Source organism: Macaca thibetana, chromosome 9 (assembly GCF_024542745.1).
Source record: "Macaca thibetana thibetana isolate TM-01 chromosome 9, ASM2454274v1, whole genome shotgun sequence".
Lineage (NCBI taxonomy): Eukaryota > Metazoa > Chordata > Mammalia > Primates > Cercopithecidae > Macaca > Macaca thibetana.
In genome coordinates, this window is record NC_065586.1 from 61,715,667 (window position 1) to 61,742,307 (window position 26,641).

Here is a 26,641-nt window from a genome sequence, read left to right on the forward strand (position 1 = left end):
AAGCAGCTTGCCAGTGTCACACAGGCAGCGAGGAGTGGAGCTGGGACAAGGCCTCAGTGGTCTTCCAGTGACTCCTTTGCTAGTGCTCTCCCGACCCAAGACCCTACCGGAGCTAGGCAAGACACAGAGGGCAGAGTTGGAGGCAGGGGACATGCCCCAGAGGAGCCTGAACTTGGGTGTGAAAGTGGAGGCACTGGGAGGGAGCCTGCTGCAGGCATGTCCACGTGCCTGCTCTCTGGGAGAGGTGGGAAGGTCCAGGGCCAGGCAGAGCCCGGCCAGCACTGGCCACAGCCAACAGCACAGGGGAAACTCCAGTCACAGGCTACTCACCTTCTGTAGGCAGAGGCAGCAGCAGGAGGGGAGCGAGAGAAAAGGCAAAGATGCAGATGGTTAGCAGTCTGTGGCTCTTCCAGACCCCACTCCCGGCAGTGGTCTCTGGAAGTGCCACCCTCCCCCTGCCTGAGGTCTCATCCTAGCCCAGCCTGCTGGGAAGGTGTGGCATGGCTGGACACGGCGAGGTCTCAGGCTATCAAGACCCTCGCCCACTGCCTGGCCCATACATTGGGTGGCTGGGGAAGATGGGGGTTTGGAAGTGTCATGGCCAGCGAGGGGCTGCACCTGAGGGGCTCTCGCCCTGGTCCCACTCACCACAGTGGAGTCCACCTTGGGGCCGCCGTCATCTGCCACCACTGTCAAGGTATAGAAATCGCCCTTCTCACGGTCCACCAGGCCCTGCACTGTGATCACACCCTGCAGGGAAGGGGTCAGATGGGTGAGTAACAACATCGCACCCTTGTTAACCTTGGTCATTCTGCCCACTTTCCCACCTCCATGTCACTTCCTCTGCCCGGCATAACTTCCCCACGACACTCTGTCTGTTGAATGCCTTCTTCTCTCTCACATTCCACTGGGAAGCCACCTCTTCCATGAAGCCTTCCTGCTTCCCCAGCCAGGTATGACTGCTGGGCCCTGAGGGGCTCCACTACCCCTCTGTTGTAGTTCTCTGCACATCTTCCTTTGGTGCTCTCTCTGATTTGCATCCTGGATTATTTTCATTTCCACTTCTAGCCTGAGAACTCTTTGAGGGCTGAGAAGGCTCTTGTTCATCTTTGTGTCCATTTGTGTTCCCAATATCCTCTAGGACAAGGCCTGTCACGTTGTAGTGATTCACACCTTGCCTACTTTCAAAGAAGGAATTCTGATAAAAGATACACTGAAGCAAAGATGGAGGAGTAAGAGCCTGGCAGTAGATAAGAGACTGGTGCACCAGACAACTAGCTAAGAATAGTTATTGTAATGAAGCCCAACATTTGTATCTGAGCTTCCTAACAGCCAAGGTGAAAAGGGAAATAAGACTTGTAGAGCTTTCTGTGACATTGTGATATAAGAAATATGCATTTGGTCTCTGTCCCCGGTTCCTGGCACACAGCTCTTAATCCCCTGGAGTTTCCTAGGTGACAGAAGTCTTTTGTTCTAATGAGGCAACTCTTGGTGGGCTCCTGGGTTGGGGCTGATCACCAGAAAGACCAAGCCAGGATGAGCAGCTTGAAATGTTTAGCCCTGCCTCCACACCCCTTATTTTCCAGACAGGGGAGAGGGGTTGGAGATTCAGTTAATAATTGATCGTACCTATGTGATGAAGCCTCCATAGACATCCCTGAACTACAGTGTTCAGAGAGCTTGCAGTCTGCTGAACATGTAGGGGTGCCTGGAGGGTGGCATGCCCGGGGAGGGCACTGAAGCTCTGAGCCCCTTCTCCCATGCCTCGCTCTGTGTGTCTCTTCATTCGGCTGTTTGTTGATATCCTTTAGAATATCCTTCGAAATACCTTGGTAATAGTGATTAAAGTGTTTCCCTGAGTTCTGCAAGCTGCTCTAGCGAATTCATGGAACTTGTGGAGGGGGTTGTGGGAACTCTGATTTAGCCGGTTGGTCAGAAGCATGGGTCAAACAACCTAGAGGTTGTGATTGGCAGCTGAAGCGGAGGCAGTTTTGTGAGACTGAGCCCTCAACCTGTGGGATCTGACACTATGGTGTCTGCTGGGTAATTGCTTGGTGTGTGGGAGGGACTGAGCTGTGAGCCTGTGGGATCTGATGCTAACTCCAGGTAGAAATGTTCAGAATTAAATCAAACTATAGGATTCCTAGCTGGTGTCCAGAGAGTTAGATAATTGGTTGCTGGTATGGGGAAAACCCCACACACACTTCGACGACCAGAGGCGAAGGGATCTGTGATGGGTGTGAAACCAGAAGGAAAAACAGTTGGTTTTTCCTACTATAGACTTTCCTTGTCTAGTAACAAGAAGGATACCAGCCTGCATAGGTATAAACTTTATCTTACCCCTACATACGAAAATGGGTGTGTTACAGGGATATTTATTTCAGGGACTTTTTTTTGTTTCTTTTTGAGAGACAAGGTCTCACTCTATTGCCCAGGTTGGAGTGCAGTGGTGCAAACGCAGCTCACTGCAGCCTCCAATCTCCTGGGCTCAAGCAGTCTTCCTGCCCAGCCTCTCAAGCAGCTGGGACTACAAGTACATGACACCACACTTGGCCATCTCAAGGACACTTTATGACAAAGAGGAGAGTGCGGTTCACATAGAAGCAGCTCAACCGATGTTGGTTAGATTGGAAGAAATGGTGCTCCCTGCCCCAGCCCCTCACCGTGATGGCATCTATCTTGAAGAGGGCTTTGGCCTGGGTGCTGGTGTAGGCGTCGAAGCGGTACATGATCTGGTTGAGGTTGTCGATGGAGTAGGCTTGGACCCGCACAATCTCGGTACCCAGTGCAAGATTCTCCAGGATGGCAACCTCGTACGAGGCGTTGGAGAACTGCACGGCCTCATCCAGCTCGTTGAGCAGAGTGATGTAGACACTGCAGAAGCCCCGGTTGAAGGGCGGGGCCTGGTCAGTGGCCGACACGTTCATCATGTAGCTGGTCTTGGTCTCGTAGTCCAGGTAATCCACAGTGATGATAAGCCCTGTGCTCTCGTCAATCTCAAACTTCCCCTCTGCGCCCGACAGGATGCGGTAGTTCACCAGGCCACCGTCCCCTGCAGGAGGACACAGAGACTGTGCAGTCCCAGATAGAACTGAGTGGGGCTGTGCTGTGGCTTCTCAAGCTGCCACACCCATACCCTCTGGGTGGCTCACCCAGCATGGGCTGCCCCACCTCTGTGGGAGGGATCATCCCCAGAGATGAGGCAGAGGATGGGTTAAGGTCAATGTGGATGGCAAGATCCAGCATGCTCTGTTGAGCCTTCCTCTGGGGCTTGGCCTTGGCACTAGATATATGACAGAGGGAGTTGGGTCTGCTCCTGGAGCCTCAGAATTCAAGCTCATGTACCTTCCTTTGATATCTGGACATACAAGGGTTGGGGAAATGAAGGATCTCTTGTCGTGGAGGCTTTGATCTAGAAAGCATCCTCACAGGTGGCCAAGCCTTGGTTTGGTCCCTTCGACAGAAGGGCTTCAGTGTCAGGGACACCTTCCCCCATTGTCCCCACTCCCTACACCCCAAATTTCTGTGCCTTGAAACAAACCATTCAATCAGGAGCTAGAGCTGGCATTCCAAAACTGAAGTTCACAGACCTCAAGGGGAGGTCAGGGAAGGGAGTGGTCATCAAACCACTCTGAGAATCCAAGACTTCCTTGGAATTACCTGGGGACTCTGACTGGATGTGCATTTTCTGGGGACGGGATCCCTGACATAGAAAAGGCCATGAACCATGGGGCCATAGCCGCGTATGTGCCCTAAACTCTCCTAACGTGCCTGAGACTCCGCCTGAGAATCTGCAGCCATTTCTCCCTCCACCCCATCCCATGCATGCCACAGATAATCTGAGGATGCTGAGAGAGGGGTTAGGGGTCACCTGAGTAGCTGACATGAAGGATGAGCAGCTCAGGGAGCCTCTCTGGGGGACGGTGGGTCCCCAGAAAATGCTCCTTTTCAGTCATATCGCCGACTGAGGCACAGGCCAGACAGCCCAGGCCGCACAGAGGGCCACAGAGACCCGGCATGCTTCCCCTTCATTTTGCGCTGCCGGCTGTGGCTCTGGGGCTTGGACCCTTGGCAAGGTTCAGGCTGCCTTCAGGCTACTGCCCTGTAGCACAGAAAGGCACTGTCACTTGCACAGGGTCAGGGGGGCTGGGTGTGCTAGGCCCTGAGCTGGTCCTGGAGGGCATGGAGGGGCTGGAGGAGCAGGCCAGGCCACAGCCAGCTTTCTGATGGGTCCTCTTTACCCCTCCCAACTCTGCTCAGCCCCTCTCCAAAGGCTAGTGGGAGCTGCTGGGTCCTGGGATGATGGAGCTGGACTTCTCAAGCTTGTGGCCTCTCCTCTGTCCACCCAGTGGTTAGGACAACTCTCCCTGATTCCAACCCTCTCAGGCCAGGGCATCTGGTGGGAAGTGATCAAGACCATCCCAGCAGCTCCTCTCTGGCCTAGACATGGCTAAATGGGGAGCCTGAAGCATCAGGGATGACCGTTTCGAAGGAGAGGCTGGGTGAGCCGGGGAGGTTTGCTCTGAGCAATGGGACCCCCAGCTTCCTCCTGCCAGCCTCACCAGAGTCTCGGTCTGTGGCTCGGACCACGATGACTGACGTTCCAATGCCTGCGGTCTCTCGAAGCCCCAGACGGCTGTACTGCTGCTGTGTGAACACGGGGGCCTCATCGTTGACATCCTCCACGTACACAATCACCTGCGGGAGCCGGGCCAGGGGTGCAAGGTCAGGGCGGGGTGCCCGGGGAAGCCCAGGGCTTGGCCCACTGTGGCCAGCTAATGTGGTCACTGCTCTCCTGGGCCTGCTATGAGCTCCCTCTGGGACCCGGGGCCTGTCTGGTGTGTCACTGTGTCCTACCACCTTGCATAGCACCTGGCGCGTGGCAGATGCTCAAACATTACTTGTTTTGGAATGAACTTCATCTTGCTCTTGGCTCTTTGACTAACGCTGTGGGAACGTCTGACTAATTAGTGACTCTTTGGGGCCACCAGTTTCCCACCTATGAAGTGGTAATATTAAGATAATAATTCACACTCCAGGCCACTCCTAAGGTTGTTATGAAGACAAATGAGCCAGGGCCTGCAAAAGTTCTCAAAAAAATTCAAAGTGATCACAATCAAATATCAAAATATATCTTGGAGAATACAGGTTAAAATACAATGGCAGTTGTAGTAGAGAATGTCAGTGCTCACACTCTTTACAATTCTTGTGCACCTTCTCACAGCCAGCTCCCAGCCCCTCAGGCTCTTTGGGGAGGACCAACCCCACCTCACTGCACCCACACCCAGGCTGCTGGAAACCAGCCCAGTGAGCAGAAATGCCTGGGAACTTCCGTCCCTTAGGGCAGCCCTGAGCCAATGATTGATGGGCGTGGAGAGCAAAGACTCCACCTTCCTTGGCCCTGTTTGGGGCAGTGAGGGGATGCTTTAGGGCTCCCTGGGGGATGGAGGCCTAGCTCCCTCCATGCCACTTTGCTGGCTGTTTTTCCTTTCTGGTCGCACCCTGTTCCACCTTTTCCTGTGGGCGCTTCTTACACATTACTTTCACACCAATCCTTGTTTCAGGGGTTTGCTTCTGAGGCCCCCACCCAAGGCAGTGGCTGTTTCTGAATTGTGCAATTACACATCATTTTCCTCACCGCTTAACAGCACTTTCTAAGTCCTCTTTATGAATGTGTGCATTGTACATCATGAACATAATACAGTTTAAAAGGTGTTTATGGAGGTCAGGCATGGTGGCTCTTGCCCGTAATCCCATAAATGTGGGAGGCTGAGGTGGGGGATCTCTTGAGCCCAGGAATTCGAGACCAGCCTGGGTACCATAGTAAGACTCTGTCTTTGCAAAAAATACAAAAGAAATTAGCCAGGGGTGATAGCACGCACCTGGAGTCCCAGCTACTAGGGAGGCTAAGGCGGGAGGATTGCTGGAGCCCAGGAGTTTTTAGCTTTTAGCTCTTTGCTCTATGCTGTGGTGAGCTGGCCCCAGAACAGGAGAGGCACCCTCTTCCCAGCCAAACAGAGCCAGGGCCAGTAGGAACTTGCCAGCAAAGTGGAGAGGGGAGCAAATAGGGAAGGGGCTGTGACTCCATACAGACTTTGCATGTGGTGACCAGCACTAAGGGAGGGGCCGGCGGCATGTGTAGCAGAGGCGTGTGTGTCTGGCACCTGGTCACTGCCTCTGGGATCAGCCCTGCTTTCTCTTTGGGGATTAGCTGGGAATCAGCTGGAGAGAAGTGACACAGCCTCTGGCTGGTAGAAGCCAAAAACAGCAGCCTGACCAGTGGAGGACTCCAGGGTGGGGAGGGTGGCAGGGCTGGGGGCGAAGAGGCATAGGCGGGTAAAAGTTTCTCTGCATCGCTGCTCCTAGGGTTCTCACAGCTCTGCTGTGTCATTAGAATTTTCATGTCCAGACACCCAGAACCCACTATGCAAACTAACACGTCCACTCCAGAGCGCAGCTGTTCACAGGCTGGAAACTTCTAAATTTGGCTTCACCCAGAACTTGGCTGGGGAAGATCCTGGGTAGGGTGGGTGCGGGGGGAATTTGCATGGATGAATTTCGGGAACTCTTTCTGTAAACAGAAACTAACCACTCCTCTTTCAAAACTGTGGGCCTTACCCTTCCTGAATCTACTTGTCCAAACGACCTTGACTCCAAGAGTTGTGAGGAAAAAACAGGGCCGGGCTGACAGTACAATGACAAGATGAGAGAGGTGGCACGGAGCTGGGGTGTGGCCTGTCCTCCATGAGTCTGGCTACATGCCACCATCCTCTGGTTGGTTTCAGCCTTGTTTTTAGCAGCAGAGACAGGAGGAGGCAAGATGGTTTGCGAACTTGAGAGGCACAGATGTACAGGAAGCAGAGGTCTGTCAGGTTCTTGCTGAGCAAGTGGGAGCTACTGCGCTTCCTGGAGAACCAGACCTGCTTTCTGTCCAGTGCTGTACCTGTCCAGTGCTGTGCCAGTGCAGTGCTGTGCCTCAGTTTCCTCATCTGTAAAATGGGGTGTTAGTGGTTAGGAGGACAGGGAGAGGAGGTGTGCGTGGGCATGTGTGTGTGTTTGAGTGTGTATGTGCCGTGTACACCCTGAGACACCCAGTCTCTACGGGGACTGTCTCACTCTGCACTCCCTGGCCCCTCACTGGGGCTGTCCCCGGTCTCTGAGGCAGGAACTGGAGGATGTGGATGGTTCCTGCAAGCTGTCTGTCCCCTGCTGCTGGGAAAGTGAATCCAGCGGAAAGCCAGAGTCCCCACACTGCCTGCAGGAAGGTCCCCAGCTCTCCCGGGTCTCACAGCTGTGGAGGCTGTGTGCTACAGTGCCACCAAGTCCCTGCCCCAGGGACCAGCCCCCAAATTCTCACCTTAAAATTACCCTGAGGGGATGAGGCAGTGGTTTCCGACTGGGCTCTGAAGAGGCTTGTGTGAGGCAGTGGGGTGTAGCGGTTAAGGGGACAGGCTTGAGCTGGCTGCCGCGGCATGAAGCCTGGCTCCACCCTTACTGCTGTGTGACCCTGAACAAGTCGGTGAATTCCTCTTTGCCTCAATCATGTTATCTGTAAAATGGAGGTATTAACAGTGCCAACTTCATAGGGCTATTATGAGGGTTACAGAGGTTAAAGTACACGAGGCATTTAGAAAAATATCGGGCACGTGTGAGGGTTTATTATTCCTCAGGGTTCACGGGGACAGGGGCAGGAGGTAAGTAGCTGAGCGGGTGTGGCTCTGGGAGCCCCACCCCTGCACTGATCGTCACAGCCTGGCTTCGATCTGTTTTACACCGTACCCTGGGATGCTGCATATCGTTTTGTTTAAACAGAAGGTTTGTGGCTAAAAGAGGTTTGCAGCCACGATGCCGAGGCATTGATGGGAGCAGATCCTGGAGGCAGGCGCCCACCATGCCTCGGGGAGGGAGTGGGGAGTGAGGGCCACATGGAGGGCTGTGTTAGGAAGTCTGAAGTTTAGAGACCCAACCCCAGCTTCGCTGACATCCGTCACTCTGTGGCCTGAAGTGGGCCCCACACAAGGCAGGCTCGGATGAGGGCGTACTGACCAGCCCACGAATGAGACTCACAGTTATGCAGGCCAGCATGGCTGTGTGCATGTCCAGGTCACTGTGTCTGAGTCTCCATCATCAGGGCCCTGTAAGAACCAGGGGATCTGACCCCCTCAGCCATTTCCACAGGGCAGGTCTCACTCAGGGCAGTTGCAAAGACCCAGGTTTCTTCCCAGCACTTCCTGGGGCAAAGCCTCGGGGGTGTCAGCAGGAGCTGGGTCAGGGCTGAGTCACCCGCCCCAGCACAGCCCCTGCGCAGTCAGACCCATCGTGTTTGTGATCGTGAGTACCCGGTGACCACTGCTCATTGTTTCCAGCCTGGGGGAAGCAGGGGGTGGAGACAGGGCTAAGAAGAGGAGCGGGGCGCTCAGTTCTGGGTGAAAGTCCCTGCTTGCTCCGCCTGACTCTTCCCATCTCCCTCCTACTCCTAATGTCCGGGGTCTGACTCACTGGTTTAGAGGAAGGGGCTGGGGGCCGCTGAGTGTGCAGGGGTGGGGGTGAGGTGGCCTTGAGAGGTCATCTCAGTCATCCCCCTGCTGGTGGTAGTGCACATAACACAACCAGAGGGAGCATCTGTGTATAGGTTTTCAGCCATTCGGGAGGACTAAGGCTGATTGGATTTTGGCTGCGCAGGTGAGGCTGGGCAGAAAAGAATACATTTGATGGGGCAGCTGGGAGAGGTGACTGGAATATGTTAGGGTCACTTTCATTGGAAAGGGCACTGAACTTGGATTCAGAAGATGGGGGCTCCAGTCCTGATTCTATCACTAGCAACTTCTCTGTGCCTCAGTTTTCTCATCTGTAAAATGAGGTTGGCATCTGTACCTCCAAGATCACCCATGTGAGATTTCCTTGACTTACCCTAGAGAGCTCTGTGGATACAGGGGTTAGTACAGTAAGGATACCTCTTTCATTCCTTAGGACAGACGTCATTATCACTGACCCCTTTCCACAGCTGGAGGAACAGACTCAGAGCAAAATGACAAGTCCAAGTCCCAGGCTGGTCACCTGTCAACGAACCCTTAGCCCCAGATGTCATTCAGCTCCTAAACCTGGTGGTGGCCCTGCCCACACCAGGCACCAACTAATGGCCTTCTCTGTTCTAGCGGTGGGCTTGGCCCCGTCCTGAGGTCAGCACCCCAGCCTGCCCCGAGACTCACCCTGACGGAGCTCCGCATGGGGCCCAGGTCGTGGTTGTAGGCCTCCACTATCAGCACGTGGGATGAGTTCCGCTCTCGGTCCAGGGGCCGGGGCCCTCGCATCAGGAGCCCATTGCTGACATGGATTCGGAAGTTGTTGCCATGGTTACCTGTGTGGAGGGACAGACCCCCTGGAATACCGGCCCTGCCCAGAAGTCTCCTGCTGTGCCGGCCTGCCATGGTTGGGGGCAGAAGTTCCCATGCTCCCTCTTTGTGAGGAGGATGGGGGTCTTCCGGGACACAGAAGTCACAGTGGAGAGGAAGCTGGAGGACTCTGTGAGGTGGCGCAAGGCAGACAGGCCATCCCCAGAGTGGTTCTCCTGCTCCAGGAAGGCCTGCAGCTCTCTCCTGAAAGCCTTCATCTTGGTGTTGATGGTCCCCAGCAGGTGGGGCTCCTGCTGGTCCCCCTCGCCCTGCTCCTACACCCACAGATGTGGGTAGTGTGAGGCCTTTTTAATATTTCAGAAGAAGCTGGGGCACTCCAAACCGAAACCAAATTCTCCATGGGTGGTTGAATCCAGGATGTAGTGGACATCTCAGCGCTGGTCCAGCACTCATTCCCCTATATTTTGGGCACAGCACCCGGATTTTCCTTTGGGGATCCACTCTTCTCTACTCTCAGTCCATAACATTTGTGGGCAGTGACTTTACCCCTGATTTGAGAAGTGGGAGGATTAGCACGTTTTATTCCCTGGCCATAGTGATTGGTTCAGGGATGGGCACCAGATTCTGGTTGGACCATTGAGATCCAGTTCCTGGGGAGTGTGCTGCTGGGGGCTGCCCTGGGCTCTGGGCCCTATCTGTCAGGGCCATAGCTTTGGGAAGCTCTGCAGGACACCATGGACTTCAGGAATACGGCAATTAAAAGCCACCTGGGGGTGCGGTGGCTCACGCCTGTAATCCCAGCACTTTGGGAGGCCGAGGCAGGTGGATCACGAGGTCAGGAGATTGAGGCCATCCTGGCTAACATGGCGAAACCCTGTCTCTACTAAAAGTACAAAAAATTACAGGCACGTGCCTATAGTCCCAGCTACTTGGGAAGCTGAGGCACAAGAATCACTGGAACCCGGGAGGCGGAGGTTGCAGTGAGCAGAAATCACGCCACTGCACTCCAGCCTGGGCGACAGACGGAGACTCCGTCTTAAAAACAAATAATCAAAAAAGCTGCCCCCTCACTGACCTTGTGTGAATAAGGAGAATGTCCCTGTTTCCTCCCCCTGGCCTTGCCCCATGTGTACAGCCCTGGGGGTTTTCTTGGCTTCATCTCCCAGACCTTTGGAAGCCTAGAGAAGCTCTGCCCTCGCCCGGGCAGGAGGGTGGCCCCCCATCCTAGGGCAGCCTCACTCACCATGGAGGATGCGGTACCACACACGCCCAAACTCGCCCTCGTCCGCGTCTGTGGCTTTCAGCTGAGGGAGAATGAGACACGAGTTACTTCTTGAATGCCACCCAGCAGGGAAATAAGAGGTTTTTAGACCCCCTTTCCTTCCCTTCACGCATCCTACCCCATCCTGCCAAAACCAGTGGTCTCCCACAGAGGCTGGGGGTGTGTCTTTCTGATCCCCATGAGGATGTCCAACCGCTGAAGGCCCCTGTGGCCCTGTCCAGGGCCAGCTCTGCCCCGATCCTCCTTCAGGTTCACAGGGAGGACGGGGGAGAAGGTGAAAGATGGCACTGCAGCCCGCTGGGTCGAGATTCTCTCAGGCTGTCCCATCCCTCTACATCCCTACCTGGCAGCCTTTCAGAGCCCAGGAACCTCTCCCAGGGTGGCTGGACAACAGGGTTACTTCTTGCCCGCATTTCCTTAGCCCGAAGCTATTCTGGCCACACTGGGTCCCAGCCAGCACTGTACACTGTAACGGTCACTTCGTGGAAGCCCAGGAGCCCTCCTCCCACGTGAGTGCTCCATGTTCATTCACACGCACCATCACCCCAGTCTAGCTTCAGATCAACCCAGCTGGTGTGGCTGCACCTCAGGCTTATGTGTTTATGTGTTGCCTCTGGTGGGCTTGTGTGTGTGGGGGATGTTGTAGTCACTCTGAGACACTGCCTAGTGCTCAGCCCTTTTTACAAGGAGTCCAGCCTCAAGGCTCCTGGCAGAACCATAGCTGACCCCAACGTGAGTCCTGTCAAGCCAACAACTGAATACCTACTTTACCCACTGTCCACCCAAAACAAGTGGAGAACAATCCCCTACTCCCCCAGGGCAGTGCAGGAAGAGGCTGGAACCTCCCATGACATGTCATCCTATCGGATCTGTGGTGAATTGCTTTGTAAGACCCTGGGCTCTCCCACTTCTTCTGGGTCTGCCCCTCCTTGTCTCACCACCTCTCACTTCAGCCCTGTGGTGTACACGGGAGCTGCCATTTTCTTCCTGACCCTGCCAAGATGGTCAGAGGGGACTGGTCCAGGACCAGGTGCCTGATCAAAGCTCAGCCAATCGCATCCTTCTCTGGGATTGTTGACCTTGAGCCCAGAGAGATTGAGTCAGTCTTTCTAGCAGTAAAATGTGGGAATGTCAACAGCCCCTCTCTTGCACACCCCTGGGCCCCACCTCTCACCACTCTCTCCTCTTAATTGCCCTAGCACACTGGTCTCCTGGCTGTTTCTTGAACACCAAGCGTGTGCTGGCCTCATGGCTTCTGCCCTGGCTGTTTCCTGGCAAGCTCTCCCTCCAGATATTTGCATGTTCATGCCCTCATCTCCTTCAGGTCTTTATTCAAATATCTTCTCCTAAGACCCTCCCTGTGCACTACATATGAAATTATAGCCCCCACTCCAATGTCCTGGACTTCCCTACCCCTGGTCACCCTCTGATACACGCTATCTTTGTTTATTGCCTATATCCCCACAGGAAGAAAGGACTTTGTGCACTGCGATATCCCTGGTCTCTGGAACAACAATCCTGGCACACAGCAGGGTCAAACATGTGAATGACTTAGAAGCAGAGCTCCAGGGAGAGGAACTAGGCTGACACTCAGTGAGCACGAATGAAGGACACACACAACACTCAGCCCTGGTTTGCATCTCTGGGCCCAGCTATTCCAGGAGCCCATCTGTGCCTCGCTCCCGTTTGATTTTTCCTTTGATCCCGTGGGGTATCTCAGTATTGCTCCAGTACACTTCTCCTTCTGCCTAGATTATTATTAATTTTTTGTAGAGACAGGGTCTTGCTATATTGCCGAGGCTGGTCTTGAACTCCTGAGCTCAAGCAATCCTCCCGCCTTGGCTTCCCAAAGTGCTGGGATTACAGGTGTGAGCCACCATGTCTGGCCCTGCCTAAGATAATATAGAATGGATTTCTTTCTTGCCACCCAAAGCCCTAATGCAGGCTTTCCTATCTTTGCTCACTGGACAAACCTGCAGAGAAGATGGGGATGGGTTCCTGCTAGCAAAGATCAAGAAAACAGTGAGGGTGGGATTGGCTGAAGGCTTCCAAAGGAGGGAGCTGGGTTTGGAAGGATGGTGGAAACCTGGCTTAGCAGAGAGAGGTGGGAGGAACATTTGTGCTGGGAAACAGTGTGAGCCGAAGTAGAGGCAGCTGGGGAGGCTGAGGAAGGAACTGGGACCCCAGTCTGGAGTGAAGGGCTCATGCAGGGACAGCAGAGGGCTGTGGTTGGAAGAGTGGAATGACAGCCTCAATCAGCAGCACTGAGGCCCTGGAGCCTCCACAGGACAGCGAACACAGACATGGTGGTATGGAGGGAGAGCAAGGAGCCTGCAGCAGGCGCTGGCCTGGTCAGGCTCGATGCACACCTGGACACTGCTGTAAGCATGTCTGAGGATTCTGATGAGCATGTTGACGGTGGGGAGGAGGACCAGTACACTGGAGCAAGAAGAACAAGGGCTCTGGGTCAGGCACACCCAAGCACGAATTTAGGATTTGTCACTTACTCTCTATGGCACCATGGATAAGTACTTTGGCCCCCTTGAGCCTCAGTTTCCTGATCTTTAGACTGGGCACAATGATGACCAAGCTTGCAGGGTTGAGAGGAAGATCAGAAGTCATCCTGCAAAGCATCTTGGCTGGTGCCTAGCATGGGGATGTGTGGTAAAGGTTGACATGAGTGATGCCACCTTCTCCAGGGAGCCCTCTTGATTTATGCCAGAGCTGGGGATGGCTGGGGTTGCCCTTGCCTTGCAGTTCTTTCTCTCCCCATTCCCTGAGAAATCTTAGGAGCTGGCAGGTGGAGGGATGTAACAGGGTGCTTCAATTGTCCAGATCTGGAAGGGCTCAGGACTGGGAAGACAGCCGTGTTGCCCAGAGCACGCCCTTGCGTGTCTATCCATGGTGAGATTTCCTTGATGCCTCCCTACTCCAGCAGCCTGCACCACCCTGGAAGCTTTGCCTTCTGCCATCTCAGGAGGAATGGGGGCCACAGATGAAGTGTTCAGTTGGTTTTAGAAGAGGAAGTTAAGGAAAATGAGGGCAGTGAAGGCTGTGATGGGAGGGGCAGGAATCCCAATGGGGGCTCTAGGCATTGGGAACACCTTTGGGCTGGATGCTTTGCCTACACTGGATGCCTACTGCCTGCCCCTGCCCACCCGGCACAGGGGACACACCAAGTCTCCCACCACTCCCTTGCTGGGTGCCTCTGGGCAGGTCACACCTCTCTGGGCCTCAGTTTGGTCCTCTGAGAGAAGAGGGGGGCTCTTCTCTCAGAAGAGGAGTTAGATGACCCTTGAGGACCGCTCCAGCCCTAACAGCCTATAGGAAAGCTCCTGTCCATCTTGGAGTTGGCAGACAGTGCCTCTTTTTGTGGGCAAGGGCAGGAGGGAAGAGCTAAAAACCATAAACTGGGGCTTCAAAAAAGGGAATGGGTCCGAGGCTCAGGTCTTGGACAGAGCCATGACTCCCGTCTTGAGTTGCACTTCTGGGAGCTTGGAGGTCCCTGGTGGGGAAGCTGCGGAAGACTTGGGCTCCTAAGCAGGCGGCTGGTTGCCAGAGAAGCTCTGGCTTCTGGGGAGAAAGAAGGCTGGGGGAGGGAAGTGTGTGTCTGTGTTTGTGTGTGTATGTTTGTGTGTGTGTGGTTTGGAAAGAGCCTCCGGTGGAGGTCTCCTGTGGCTCACTCGCACTGTGGGGAGCATGGCCTTCGCAGTCCCTCACTCTTGTGCTTTCTGCCCTGGGATACCCCTGACCTTTGAAGATGCCCCTCACCCCTCGCTTCTGTAGCCAGACACCTTCAAAGGAAAGGTGCTTTTCTAGAAGCTGAGGGAAAAGCCTGGAAGGAGCGGGGCCCAGGGACGCTGCAAGAGGGGCCTCAGGGGCTGCCAGGGCCCAACACTCTGCCTGCTCCCCTCCCGCCATGGCTGGTAACCTCTCTCCCGGGTAACCTGGTGGCTGGCAGCCACTGAATAGCGACCCGCTGGCTGCCGCCGACCATACCATTCAAACTTCCAACAGGGGAAGGTGAGCACCACGGGGCCACAGAGGCAGTAAAGCCCTCCCTCTGCGTCTTCCCTGAGTCCCCCAGCCCTGAGAAGGCTCCAAGGAGACAGGCTGGAGCGAGGCGGTGGGAAGGCGGGGGGGCGGGGGGGCATCCTAGAATCTCTGGACAGCTCCCTTCTCCCTCTTCCCAACCCAGTTGCCATCCCTTCTCCCTTAGCTATCCCCTCCCCCAAGGCAGATCCCGAACTCTTCCAGACAAAGCCAGGTCCAGCTGGGGAGTGACAGGGAGGCCACTCTGCTGGCCAGGCTGACCGAGGGCTGCAGGGCACAGCAGAGCCTGGGCAGGGCTGGGGTCACAGGTACTGCCCAGGGCTCTTCGGGCCTCCCTTCCACAGCTGAGAAGACGTCTCCACAGAGCTTGGGACAGCTGGGGTCTGGCTCTGAGGTCAGTGCTTGGGGGACTGCTGGAGAAGGCTTGGAGAGGGAAGTGTGGTGGAGACCCTTGCTGAGGGACTCCTGGGAGAATGTGAGGGTGCGTTTAGACCTAGGCAGTCCTCTGGTTCTGTAGAGAGTGGAAACAAGGCCCAGTAAGGGGCAGGGACCAGCCCGAGGCCACACAGCAGTCTTCTCTGCCCACAGCAGGTCCTGCTCTGTGGAACTCCAAGGGAAGAGGAGGCTTCTACACTGAGCTTGCAGAGATATGTCCAGAGCAGGGCCTGCTGGTGTACCCTGGTCCCAGTGGGAAGGGAGTGGCTTCAACTGCCCTCCAGATGATTCCTGGCCTTGGTCCGGGCAAGGCGTCCGCTCCCAGCACTTGCTGGCCTTTGCTGGTTGGTCAGTAGAGGGTGTCAAGGGGCCTGGCATCTGGACTTGCCTCGTGCTCCAGGAAGGGTGTCATGTTGTTTTCAAGCACTTAGGATCGTTGCCACAGGAACTACTCAGATGCTAATTACAACTCCACTTAACTTTTTTTTTTTTTTGAGACAGAGTGTTGCTCTGTCGCTCAGGCTGTAGTGCAGTGGCATGAATCTAGCTCACTGTAGCCTCAAACTTTTGGGTTCAAATGATCCTTCTGCCTTAGCCTCCTGAGTAGCTGGGGCCACAGGCACATACCACAACACCTGGCTAATTAAAATTTTTTTTTTTTTTTTAGAAATGATGTCTCACTATGTTGCCCAAGCTGTTCTCAAACTCCTGGGCTCAAGTGAACCTCCTGCCTTGGCCTCCCAAAGTGCTGGGATTACAGGCGTGAGCCAACACGCCTGGCCTCACTTATTTTTTTATTAAAGCAGGTCCCAAGGCCTGAAGCTTGGATCCTCTTTGCTAACCCAGTAGGGTCTCCAGATTCCTTTGAAGGCCTTGAAATATCATTAGAACTAGTAGGATTGAGGCATTCCCCATTTCAGGCTGCCGTTTTCTTATTCCCGGCCAAGCATCGTCCAGGGTAGAAGAGAGGGATGGCTGATTTTCTCCCCACGACAGTGGGCAGTGAGCACACCCTGTCCCTCCTCCCTGCTCAGACTCAAGGAAAGACCAACCCATGCACAGCTGCCCAGCCAGAGTGCTCTCTAGGCCTGATGCCGCAAAGGCGGAGGCCCTGGGCAGCTAGACGGGCATCACACTTTCCAGCCGGGCGCTGGGAGGGGTCGTTTTCTGCCTGGAAGCACTGGGAGGGGTTGTGGTGGGGAGTGGGTAGGAGGTGGGGTGCTCTGCATGCCCTCAGTCGACTGGGCACGGGGAGCCAGGAGTGAGGTCCTGCGACTGCTGGTGAGTGCCCGGGGTAGGGACAGGAGTCCCTCGGGTGGGGGACTAGGTGGCCCGCTCCCCTCCCCGCTACCTATGGCAGGGCTTCTCTGAGCGTGACCTGACGCCTTTCCTCCTCCTGATCTTCCGTGCTAGAAACTCATCTGCTATCTAAGCTGCAAGTTGGGAAGGAGGAAAATCTGCTATCCTCCACCCTCATGAAAAGGAAAGACCCCAAGGTCAAAGGGAAATCATGACTTTTTATCAGAACCCCTGGGATTGCTTGTCCACGTCAGTAGAATTTAAAGATCACATATGCTGACCTGCAGGCTGGACGTCCTCTGCTTATGTGTTTGGTTTGGCCTATGGAGTGTTTCAAATATTTGAAAATTCATTTCACATTATTTTGAAATCAAGTTTATTTGGCTTTTGCTGTGTTCTCCCCCACCCCACCTCTCTTCTTTCTTGCCTTCAACAAGTTTGAATTAGCTGCCAACATTTAAACGTCTAGAATGTTTGCCTTAAAAAAATCCAGATTTCTGGCTTCTCTTGGGAAATTGACAGAGCTGCCCACACTGGGCCTGCACTCCAGCACTGGCACCGTGGGTCTGGGCTGAGGCTCGTCCACTTCCTCGAGAGGGCCCAGTCGGTGCTCTCCAGGTGGCGCTGCTCATCTGTACCCTCTGGCCATGCGTTATCTGCCGGCCAGGCTCTGTGAGCGTTTTTATCACCCTAGACATACTGAGCCAAAAGCTCAGCCTGGTTTTCCATCAACAAGGACCATCTGCTGCACTGCATCTAATGGGATGATCTTCGGTGGGAATGAAAATGCCCTGTCAGGTGCATGATGTCCCTGGGGGGTTTCCAGCCCCCTTGTCAACTCCTTGTGGGTGTATTTCCCACCTGTTCCCAGAGCAGTTCACTGAGCTCAGAAAGGGTTAGGGGCCAGAGGGGTGGCAAGGCCGTGGGGCCAGGAGTCAAGAGACCTGCTTCTGGCCTTTACTCGGCCGCTGGCTCACAATATGGCCTTGGCCTTCCCACCACCAAGCTGCCCCACCCCACCCTGCTGTGACCCACAATGCAGCCAGCCAAGCCTTCCCAAGGAGTGAGCTCTGGCTTGTCACTCCCCACCTCTAAAACCTTCACTGGCTCCCTAATGCCAAATCCCCTCTTTGGACCTCAGTTTTCCACCTGTCATGGGAGCAAGTTGGACTGCATTGGGAAGCAGCCACAGGAATCCCTACAGGGCCAGGCAGGTGAAATAAGGTCTGTGGTGGGCCTGTGGGGAGTGTGGGGAGTGGGAGGTCAGTGCCCTGTCTACAGGGGCAGTGGCTGCTCAACCCCAGACACGGGGATGAGGCAGGAACATGGGCCAGTGCCAGTGGTGAAATTCTGACATTTCAAGGGAGTTCAGGCACCCAGATATTTTTGTGAAATCTGTTATTATTTTGAAAATACTCACAATTAAATTGATAAAAACACGGCAAGGACCCAACTAAACACACCTGTGGGCCCCCAGTTTGCAGCTTGAGCATTAGATAACTGCTAGGGACCCTGGCAGCTGTAGCCTCTTACCATCCATAACTCGCTGCTGGCCACAGAGCAAGTTATTGACGGAGTTGGTCCCAAGTTTCCAGGCCTAAGACCCTGTGATGATCCACGAGGATTGATGTGAAAATGCGGACAGGCACTGCCCTCTTGTCTCCATGTCAGATGGGCAGGGGTGGAGCAGGAAGAGGGCTTGAGCTTGGGCCCAGCTCCATCACTGCTCAGCTGTGTGTGCGCTTAGACTTGTCATGTCTCTGGACCTCGCTGTCCTAACCTGTGATGTGGGTATGATGCTGTCCAGTTTAACAGTGCCTCACCCCATCCATGTTCCCTAGGTAAGTCTCCCCCACACCCGCTGCCCTGGGTCCAGCTGATCTGGCTTTGAGCTTCTGTCCTGTTGCTGTTGCAGGAGCCATGAGCACAGAGGGCCCCAGCCTCGACAGCTCCCCAACCATCAGCCCCCTCGCCTTTCTCTCAGCTCCCGTCACTCCTGGGACCCTTGCAGAGGCAACTGACCCCCTCCCCATGCTCATTGCCCTGGCCTGCATCTTCCTCCTGCTGGCCACCTGTCTGCTGTTCATGACGCTCTGCAAGCCGGCCGCGCTGGACCCGAGCCGCCGCAGGGCTCGCGAGTGCATGCCCCACCACCCCGGGAGCCCCAGTGAGCCCCAGCTCCAGCTCTGGAAGCGCCTGGGCTCCCTGCGCCTCTCCCTGCACAGCTTCCGCCGCGGCCGGCCCACCGCCCCTCGACGGCCCCTGCCGGGCCCTGACGACCACCGCGGCCACTGTAACTGCACGGAGTCTACCAAGATGTGACGGGGTGTCCACACACATGCCCCCACGCCCCCCAGGTCTACCTGTAGATCCTCCTGCTTCAGAGACCGGTGCTGCAGGCTGCAGAAAGACAGTGGCCCAAGCAGCCCGTGCCACACACTCACCCCTGAAGCTCCTTGCATGCCCAGGCCAGTGCCCTTCCCTAAAGATGATCCTCAGAAGACCACCTTCCTCTCTGCAGACCCCCTAGCTGCTGCCTGATGAAAGACTTCTGGTCAAGAGATGAGCACTCGTGGTCATCTGGGCCTTTGGCCTGAGGCTCCACAGGGTACAACCTAGGGCTTGTAACCACCTCCTAGAATCAGCACCCTCACTCGCCACAGAAGCCTTGCCCTCCACGTGCCAAAGCCCAGCTTGGAGAAGTTGCCAAATGGCAAAGGTTTTCTTTAGCTAAGTGAAATGCTCAGCCTACACCAGGGCCAAGGCACTGTCCTGCCATCTGTGCTGGCCCAGTGCTGGAGCAAAACCTCGGGGCTGCCTTCCTTGGGTTTCCTGGATGCTGCCAGCATCTGCCTGGCGCTGCCTGTGGGAGCAGCTGCCTCCCTCCTGGTGGATCAGATGCCTGGGTGCCGGCTGGGAGGAGGAGCAAGCGGGGCTCTCCAAGCACGGTCTTGGCAGCCATCTTGGTGGCCCCTCTTCAGGCACCCACGTTAGGATCGATCAGGAAGGACTGAGGATAAACAAGGAGGCTCCCTTCAGAGGCCAGAGCGGGTGCTGTGACAGAGTGGCAAGAGGCAGGCACTTCCAGCAGCTGGAGGTGATGCCACCGGGGCTTGGAGGAGGACAGCTCACAGCAGCTCCACACCTCACCCAGGGAAAGCAGCGGCCTCCTTGAGGGTGGGATGGTCTAGATCTCTCCAGGACAGCTGTGGGGTCTCGGATCCGGCCCACACTAGGGATGCTATCTATGGTTTTGGTGAGTGCTTTGCTGACTACCTGTCAAAGCAGTCCCACCCCAGGATGGGCTTCTCAGAATCCCAAACCCTTGACCTCTCACCCCAACGCCAGGGTTAAATATTTTGGTCAGGTCCCAAATTTGAAGGGTGGGCAGAGGGAGGACCTGGGCTGCCCAGCTCCTGTCCCAGTCAGCTGGCCAGGATCCCATCACAAAGCTGCCCCACCCCCATCCTGCTGTGACCCACGCAGCCAGCCAAGTCTTCCCAAGGAGTGAGCTCTGGCTTGCCACTCCCCAGCTCCAAAACCTTCACTGGCTCCCTAGTGCCAAATGGACATAGCCAAAGCTCCTCAGCCCAGCGTGCAGTGCCCCCTGGGAGCTGGCTCCAGTGAACCTTTCTAGCCTCATCTTGATCCAAAACTCCAGGAAAACTGAACAACCTGTCACCCACTAACTGTGGCTTATGCTTCACATATACCCACTCCGTGAAGCCCTCTTGTCTGGAGCCGCCCCTACTGTCTCCTACCTCTCTTGGGGAGGACAAGGAATATTCTCTTGGCAGCATGGGTCCTTCTTGTCTATGCCTTCTCTTTCCTACCAGCTTGGGAGCTTGCAGAGAGCCAGACCTTGTCCAGCCTCTCACTTTGACTCCCCAGTTCTGTGCACAGAAGTATGAGGTTTCTGTGTACAGAGTGAAGAGTGGCCCAGCCTGGGGGTGTCCCCACCCTCTGAGGCAGGAGTCCTGGTGGGAGCCGGCACAACACAGAGCCTCATCTTCCCTCAGATGCCCCTAGAAAGATTTCTCTCCAAGAAGGCCCTACTGGAGAAGCCCACTGTCCCTTCCAAGTCAATCTGATCTCAAAAAGTGAGTCCAGCTTCACAAGAAACTTACTTTTTTTTTTTTTTTTTTTTTTTTTTTTTTGAGACGGAGTCTCACGCTGTTGCCCAGGCTGGAGTGCAGTGGCGCGATCTCGGCTCACTGCAAGCTCCGCCTCCCGGGTTCCCACCATTCTCCTGCCTCAGCCTCCTGAGTAGCTGGGACTACAGGCGCCCGCCACCGAGCCCGGCTAATTTTTTTTGTATTTTTAGTAGAGACGGGGTTTCACTGTGGTCTCGATCTCCTGACCTTGTGATCCGCCCGCCTCGGCCTCCCAAAGTGCTGGGATTACAGGCTTGAGCTACCGCGCCCGGCCACAAGAAACTTACTAAGAGGACCTTGGAGAAGTCATCCTGAGACCCTGCATTTCTCCCTGAGAAATGGGAGAAATCAGCGCGGCCCTGTATTAACTCGCTGGCTCTAGGATTTCAGTAGGAGTAGTATTGTGTGAATAGAAACCGAGTCTTTGGTTTCTATTTAGAAGGTGGGGCAGGCCTCGTCCCTAAGGGTTTTGCTCCTTTCTCCCTTCCGACTGAGTAACCTCTTCCTGGTTTGCTTCCCCTGGGGCCTCCCTGCACATCCCAGGCTGGATTCAGCCTGTAGCCATCCACCCCACCAGCAGGCCCTGCTGGCCACTAGGCACTCTCTTCCTGGAGGTTGGGGTAGGGGGTGAGGCTGCCCTGAGGCCTGAAGAAGGAAAAGCCCAGGAGGGGGAGGGGCTTTCAATTGGGTTTCAGGTACCAGGCCAGGGGGTTACACTCCAAGTCCTTACAAGCTGAGGCCCTGATCGAGAGAACCCTCTCCTTCCTCCTTCTGGAGCTAGCCACCACACTCTCGCAAATCCCCAGGGCTTTCTGGGCTCTCTGTGTTTCTGGGAGTCAGCTCCCTGCTCCCCAGCCCTTTCCTGCCCTCCTCCTGGTCCTGATGCAGGGAGGGGAGCATTGCCAGCCTCCCACGCTTCTGTCCCTCCCAAGCCCAGGAGCCTGCCCCAGTGGGCAGGCCCAGATTCGCTGTTTGGCTCAGCCTCCGAGTCGGAAATCCCATAGCTGGTAAACAGATTCATTCATTCCGGGCCTTCCTCCCCACCCAGCAACTGAGGCCTCTGGGCAGAGGTTGGGGGGCACCCAAATCGTTTTCAGGGTCCTCCCCTCTCTCCCTCTGAGTCTTGGAGCTGTTGTGCCTGCTCCCTGGGCAAAGGAGCCCTTTCTTCTTGTGCCTGTTTACTTCCCAAGAGGGGAGCCTCGGCCAAGGGCTCTGTGAAAGCAGCTCTGTTCTGGGCCTTGCTGGGCCCTGGCTCTCTCCTCAACTCCTTTCCGGGAAATTGTGACATCTCCTTCTCCCCCCTACACTGAAAGGCCCTTCTGGGTGGGGCAGGAGATATGGAGGGGGAGGCCAAGGCTTCCTTCTGTTTGTGGGGAGCCAGAGCCCTATCCTCAGCTCTGCAACCTGGGGGCCCAGACTCTCTGGGATGGGAGGGGGCCTGGGTTCCCCTTTCCCCACAGCACCTTCCAGAGCAGCAGACCCACCCTGGGCCCCTACCTGCTTCCGCCTCTGGTGCCACTGAGCATGTGCCCTCAGGGCTGTGTGTGGCCCCACCTCCCCCAGCCCACCACTTGCCCCAGAAGCCACGGGCCACCTGCCTGCACAATGCTGTGGCCTTCCGGGATGTCCTCGGGGACGCTGGCCTCATAGCTGCTCTGCAGAAAGATGGGCCGGTTGTCATTCACGTCCAGGACAGTGACGAACACGGTGGCTGTGCCTGTGTGCCGCTTCCCTACAGGGCCGTTGTCTGTGGGAGTTGAAGGAAGACAGGTGTTAGCAGCTGCCTGAGAGAGGGACACGCTTCCTGCGCCTTTGCACACTCCTGGGCACCAGCCAGAGAGGTGCCCCGTTCCACCCCATCTGCCCTAGCCTTTGCAAGGGGTGACTTCCTTTTTAGCTTAGGAATAACACTAACAGTATCTAATACTTAGATAACACCATGTGCCAGCCATTCTTCTAACCCATTCAGTCCTCACAGCAACCCACAAAGCAGGCACTTTACTGTCATCCCCATTTTACAGAGGAGGTAACTGAGGCACTCGAGTGGATTGAATGATGGCTCCCAAAAAACAGACCCATGTTAAATCCCTGGGAACCTGTGAAGGTTAATTTATTTGGGAAAAAAGGCCTTTGAAAATGTAATTATGTTAAGGGTCTTGAGAAGTGATCATCCTGGGCGATCTGGGTGGCCCATAAACCCAATGGCAAGTGTCCTTGTAAGAGAAAGGCAGAGGGAGATTTGAGACAGAGAGGAGGAGGCCACATGCAGATGGAGGCAGAGGCTGAAGTGATGCTACCACAAGCCACCGAAGGCCTAGCAACTCCAGAAACTGGGAGAGTCTAGGACTGATTCTCCCTAGAGCCTTTGGAGGACGCATGACCCTGCCAACACCTTAATTTCTAACTTCTGGCCTCGACAACCAGGAGAGAATACACTTCTGCTGTTTTAAGTTTGTGGTAGTTTGTCGTGGCAAATTTAGGATGCAGATACAGGTACTAAGAGCAAAAAGCCAACTGCTCTCAGGGACTGGCGGGTACAGCACCCGGGCCAAACACCTGGATGGGCCCCTGCTCGAGGGGCAGCTGTGCTCCACCCCAGTCCATAGCTGACAGGTAGAATGTGGGCCCAGGGACACCAGATCTTCTGATTTCTCTTGAGAAATTGAACATCTGAGCTTTTAAATAAAATCTCCTGATCTTTAAATGTTCACAACTAATGGTCATTCTTTATAAAATATTGGATAGGTCAAACAAACATCCCCTCCGCATTCAGGGACACGGGTTTTGCTTGGGATCTAAGCCTAAGGTACCCGGAGACTGTGTCCGTCCAGTTCCCAGCAGGAACCTCCCAGGGCTGGGAGGTGGTGAGGATGGGGCACTCACTCAGCCCCGGGGCAGCTCTTGAGTTGTCCTCCCTGGAGGAAGGAGCTTGTAACCAGTGCTGCATGTCCAGACAAAAGTAGTCACCCCAGCGGGGAGTGCAGGCAGCTGGAGTAGGCTGGAGGCCTAGGGTGACTCCATGCTTCTTCCCAGGCCAGCTGACCATATGTGGCTGTGCTGTCGCTCACTGGAGGTAGGTCTTCTCACCCTCCAAAGCTCCTCTCCAGACTAGCCTCCCACCACCCTTGGGGGCTGGCTTATTGCTCTGGCTGGGACTGGTGTGTGTGGGGGAGGCTCCCTGGAAGGCTGGCGGAAGCCCTCTCCTCCTGCCAGCCAATGCCCAACGTGCAGGCTGGACTCAGGGGTGATAACAAGTCTCCAGAGGGTGGGTGGCCATTCCAAGAGGGGAGGAGAGCAGGGCAGAGGGCAGAGGCTTCTGGGCATGGGCAGGCTGGGAAGGGACGGATGGCTGGAAAGAGTGAGGCCCAGAGAATTCATTCCCTTCTTACTTAGCTACTGCAAACTTCCTGGGAGGACCAGGGGCACCTGGTGGCACAGGCCTCATCCTACCACTCTTCCCCTCTGGGGCCCTCAAGGGTTCCCTGCTGCCCAGAGACCGAAGACTAAACTTCTTGGCCAATGTTTAGGCCTTCACACATGGCCCTGCCTGATCACAGCCTCCCCTTCCCCAGTGTGGGCCACTCCATGGCCAGCTGCAGTGTATGCACATGTGCTGACGCACACAGGGCACTTTCCCACCTCCAGGCTCTTTCATGGGCTGGTGCCTCTGTCTGAAATGCCCTCCCTGCTTCTTCATGTACTGAAACCTTATGTGGCCTCCAAGGCTGCAGTGGGCACCCCTTGTTTTTGTCCATGAGCACTGCCCTGTGCTCCCCTGGGAAGGCCATGTCCTGAATGTCCCCCTGTGGACCCTCCCTTCCAGGCTCTGAGGCCTGGAATGCTGGGTAGGTAGGACTGCCCCCAGCTCCAAGGATGGGCATGTGACTTAGGCCTAAGTAATCAGCACATCTCACTTCCCTGGCCACAGTGAGGGGCTCAGGAATAGGCACTATGGCAGAATGGATCTATCTAGAGCTGACCTGAGGGCTTCTGCCAGGGAGGGGAAAGAGACAAGTGCTGTCTTCCCTGCTGCTGCACTTGAACCTGAGAATGTGTACAGGTGAGGCTGGGGCAATGACCTGCCACCATGTGAGCTGAAGAATAACACCAACTGATATGGTTCGGCTTTGTGTCCCCACCCAGATCTCAACGTAAATGATATTCCCATAATTTCCACGTGTTGTGGGAGGGAGCCAGTGGGAGATAATTGAATCATGGGGGCGGTTTCCCCTATACTGTACTCGTGGGAGTGAATAAGTCTCATGAGATCTGATGGTTTTCTCAGGGGTTTCTTCTTTTGCATCTTCCTCATTCTCTTTTTCCCTGCTGCCATCCGTGTAAGACGGGACTTGCTCCTCCTTGCCTTCTGCCATGGTTGTGAGGCCTCTCCAGCCACGTGGAACCGTAAGACCCATTAAACCCTTTTTCCTGTATAAATTACCCAGTCTCGGGTATGTCTTTATCAGCAGCGTGAAAACAGACTAATACATCAACACACAGGAGGCAGCGCCACCAATGCAGAGACTGAAGCCTGAGGTGTCACCTGAGCCCTGAATCCAGTCATACCGGAAGCTCCATCTCCCAGTGGACTGATTTTGTGAGCCCATATTGCTGAAGTCAGTTTATTTTATTTTAAAATTTGCAGCTGAAAGGGTCCTAACTCACTCAAAGGCACTCCCAGATGTCGATTCCTCCAGGAAGCCTCCCATGACCTCTCCCTCTCCGTGTCTGCACCACTGCCTGATACTTTTATGTCATCCTTTCCCCTTCCTGCTGGCTTGCCTGGATTTGCAGTAATTTGTCCACACGTGGGTCTCCCATGCAGCTCCCACCTTACCATCCTAAAGTCTCGCATGTAGCACCACACAGTGAGCCTCATGCCTGACAAGTGCTCAGTAATGTTTGGTGAATGTCTGGTGGCCCTTTCTCCACTGGCATCGGGGCAGAGTTCAGCCTTTAGCAAAAGGCCGGCTTCTGGGAGGCACTCAGTGTGAACTCGGCCCAGATCACTGTGTTGGTGGGTGAGGGGCTGGTGCATACCGATGGCCTCCAGGATGAGCATGTAGGCGGCTGTGGTCTCCCGGTCCAGGCTCACCACGGTTCTCACAACGGCATCGCGGTAACCCACGCTGAACTTCCCATCCACGTTGCCACCTGTGGGTGAAGGACAGGAAGCTTCCGGCTGGGAAACAGAGCTCCCAGCCAGGAGAAGCGGGGGCTCTGCTCCTGAGCTGGGACCTGCCCTGGTGAGTTCAGGAGTGGGAGACTGTGCTGCCGATTCAGCCCTGCCTGAGGTGCTCTGATGCGGGTGCAGCCTGGATGGGCTCAGTGGGGGCGCCAGATGCCTGGAATCGTTTCCTAACCTTCATGAAGCACCTCCTGTTTACAGGCACTTCATGCAGACCACTTCATTTAGCCTCCACTTCACAGAGGAGAACCCCTCGCTCGGCAGTGTGCCTGTGCCACCCTGGGTTTCTCCGTGTGTGGGTCCCTGGGCGTGTCCTTCACTCCTCTGCTCCCGGCCTGTCCTGCAGAAGCATCTGAGCAGCTAACCTGCGTAGGGGCTTGGATATGCGGCTGAGAACTCTGGGGTTGGCTGGGCATCCCCCAGGCCCCTCATCTCGGAGGTGAGATGGGCTGAGGATCGAAGCTCCCTGAGTGGGGACATGGAGGCTCCACAGAGGGAGGAGTCAAGGCAGGCATACAGGAGACAGGGATTAGAGTCTCCTTGAGTTCTGGGACAGGTGGGAAGTGTGAGGGTCTCCTCTTGGGGTGGACGGGAGTCAGCAAAGAACTCCCAGAATAGTGTGGAGACCCCTCCCCTGCCAGCTGGCGAGCAGTGTGGTGTTCTGGGCAGCAGAGGGCGCCATGGCACCAGCTTTGTGGTAAGCTTGGGCAGGACTGGGCTCAGCTCCTTGCAAAAAGCACACTGAGAATCCAGGAGGGCTCTGGGCAGTCGGCAGGAGCCCACCACTTTGGGGTGCTGAAGAGTCATCCTGCGGGCTGCCAGGTGCTCCCCCGTCCTTGCTGGTTTGCCCCTGGAGAAAGCATTCTGACCCCCAGAC

General features: G+C 55.5%; 3 protein-coding genes across 4 annotated transcripts in view; 2 read left to right on the forward strand and 1 right to left on the reverse strand.

Annotated features, from left to right (window-relative positions):
- Nucleotides 1–26,641, forward strand: part of PCBD1 (pterin-4 alpha-carbinolamine dehydratase 1) — a 1,172,580-nt gene that overhangs the window by 296,114 nt on the left and 849,825 nt on the right. The gene's annotated exons all lie outside the window — the stretch shown is intronic.
- The window catches only part of LOC126962500 (cadherin-23-like), a 340,014-nt gene continuing 315,995 nt past the window's right edge, over nt 2,623–26,641 (reverse strand). Inside the window, 7 exon segments of the mRNA XM_050803593.1 lie at nt 2,623–2,648; nt 2,651–3,052; nt 4,563–4,698; nt 9,210–9,358; nt 10,597–10,657; nt 22,175–22,323; nt 25,617–25,730. Coding sequence (XP_050659550.1) covers nt 2,623–2,648; nt 2,651–3,052; nt 4,563–4,698; nt 9,210–9,358; nt 10,597–10,657; nt 22,175–22,323; nt 25,617–25,730 — 1,037 coding nt within the window.
- C9H10orf105 (chromosome 9 C10orf105 homolog) lies at nt 17,456–19,109 on the forward strand. Its single transcript, XM_050803687.1, has one exon. The coding sequence runs from the start codon at nt 18,343–18,345 to the stop codon at nt 18,742–18,744; it is 402 nt and encodes a 133-aa protein (XP_050659644.1). The 5' UTR covers nt 17,456–18,342; the 3' UTR covers nt 18,745–19,109.

Coding starts and splice junctions, on each gene's coding strand:
- C9H10orf105 (XM_050803687.1), top strand. CDS start 18,343: ATGAGCACAGAGGGCCCCAGCCTCGACAGCTCCCCAACCATCAGCCCC.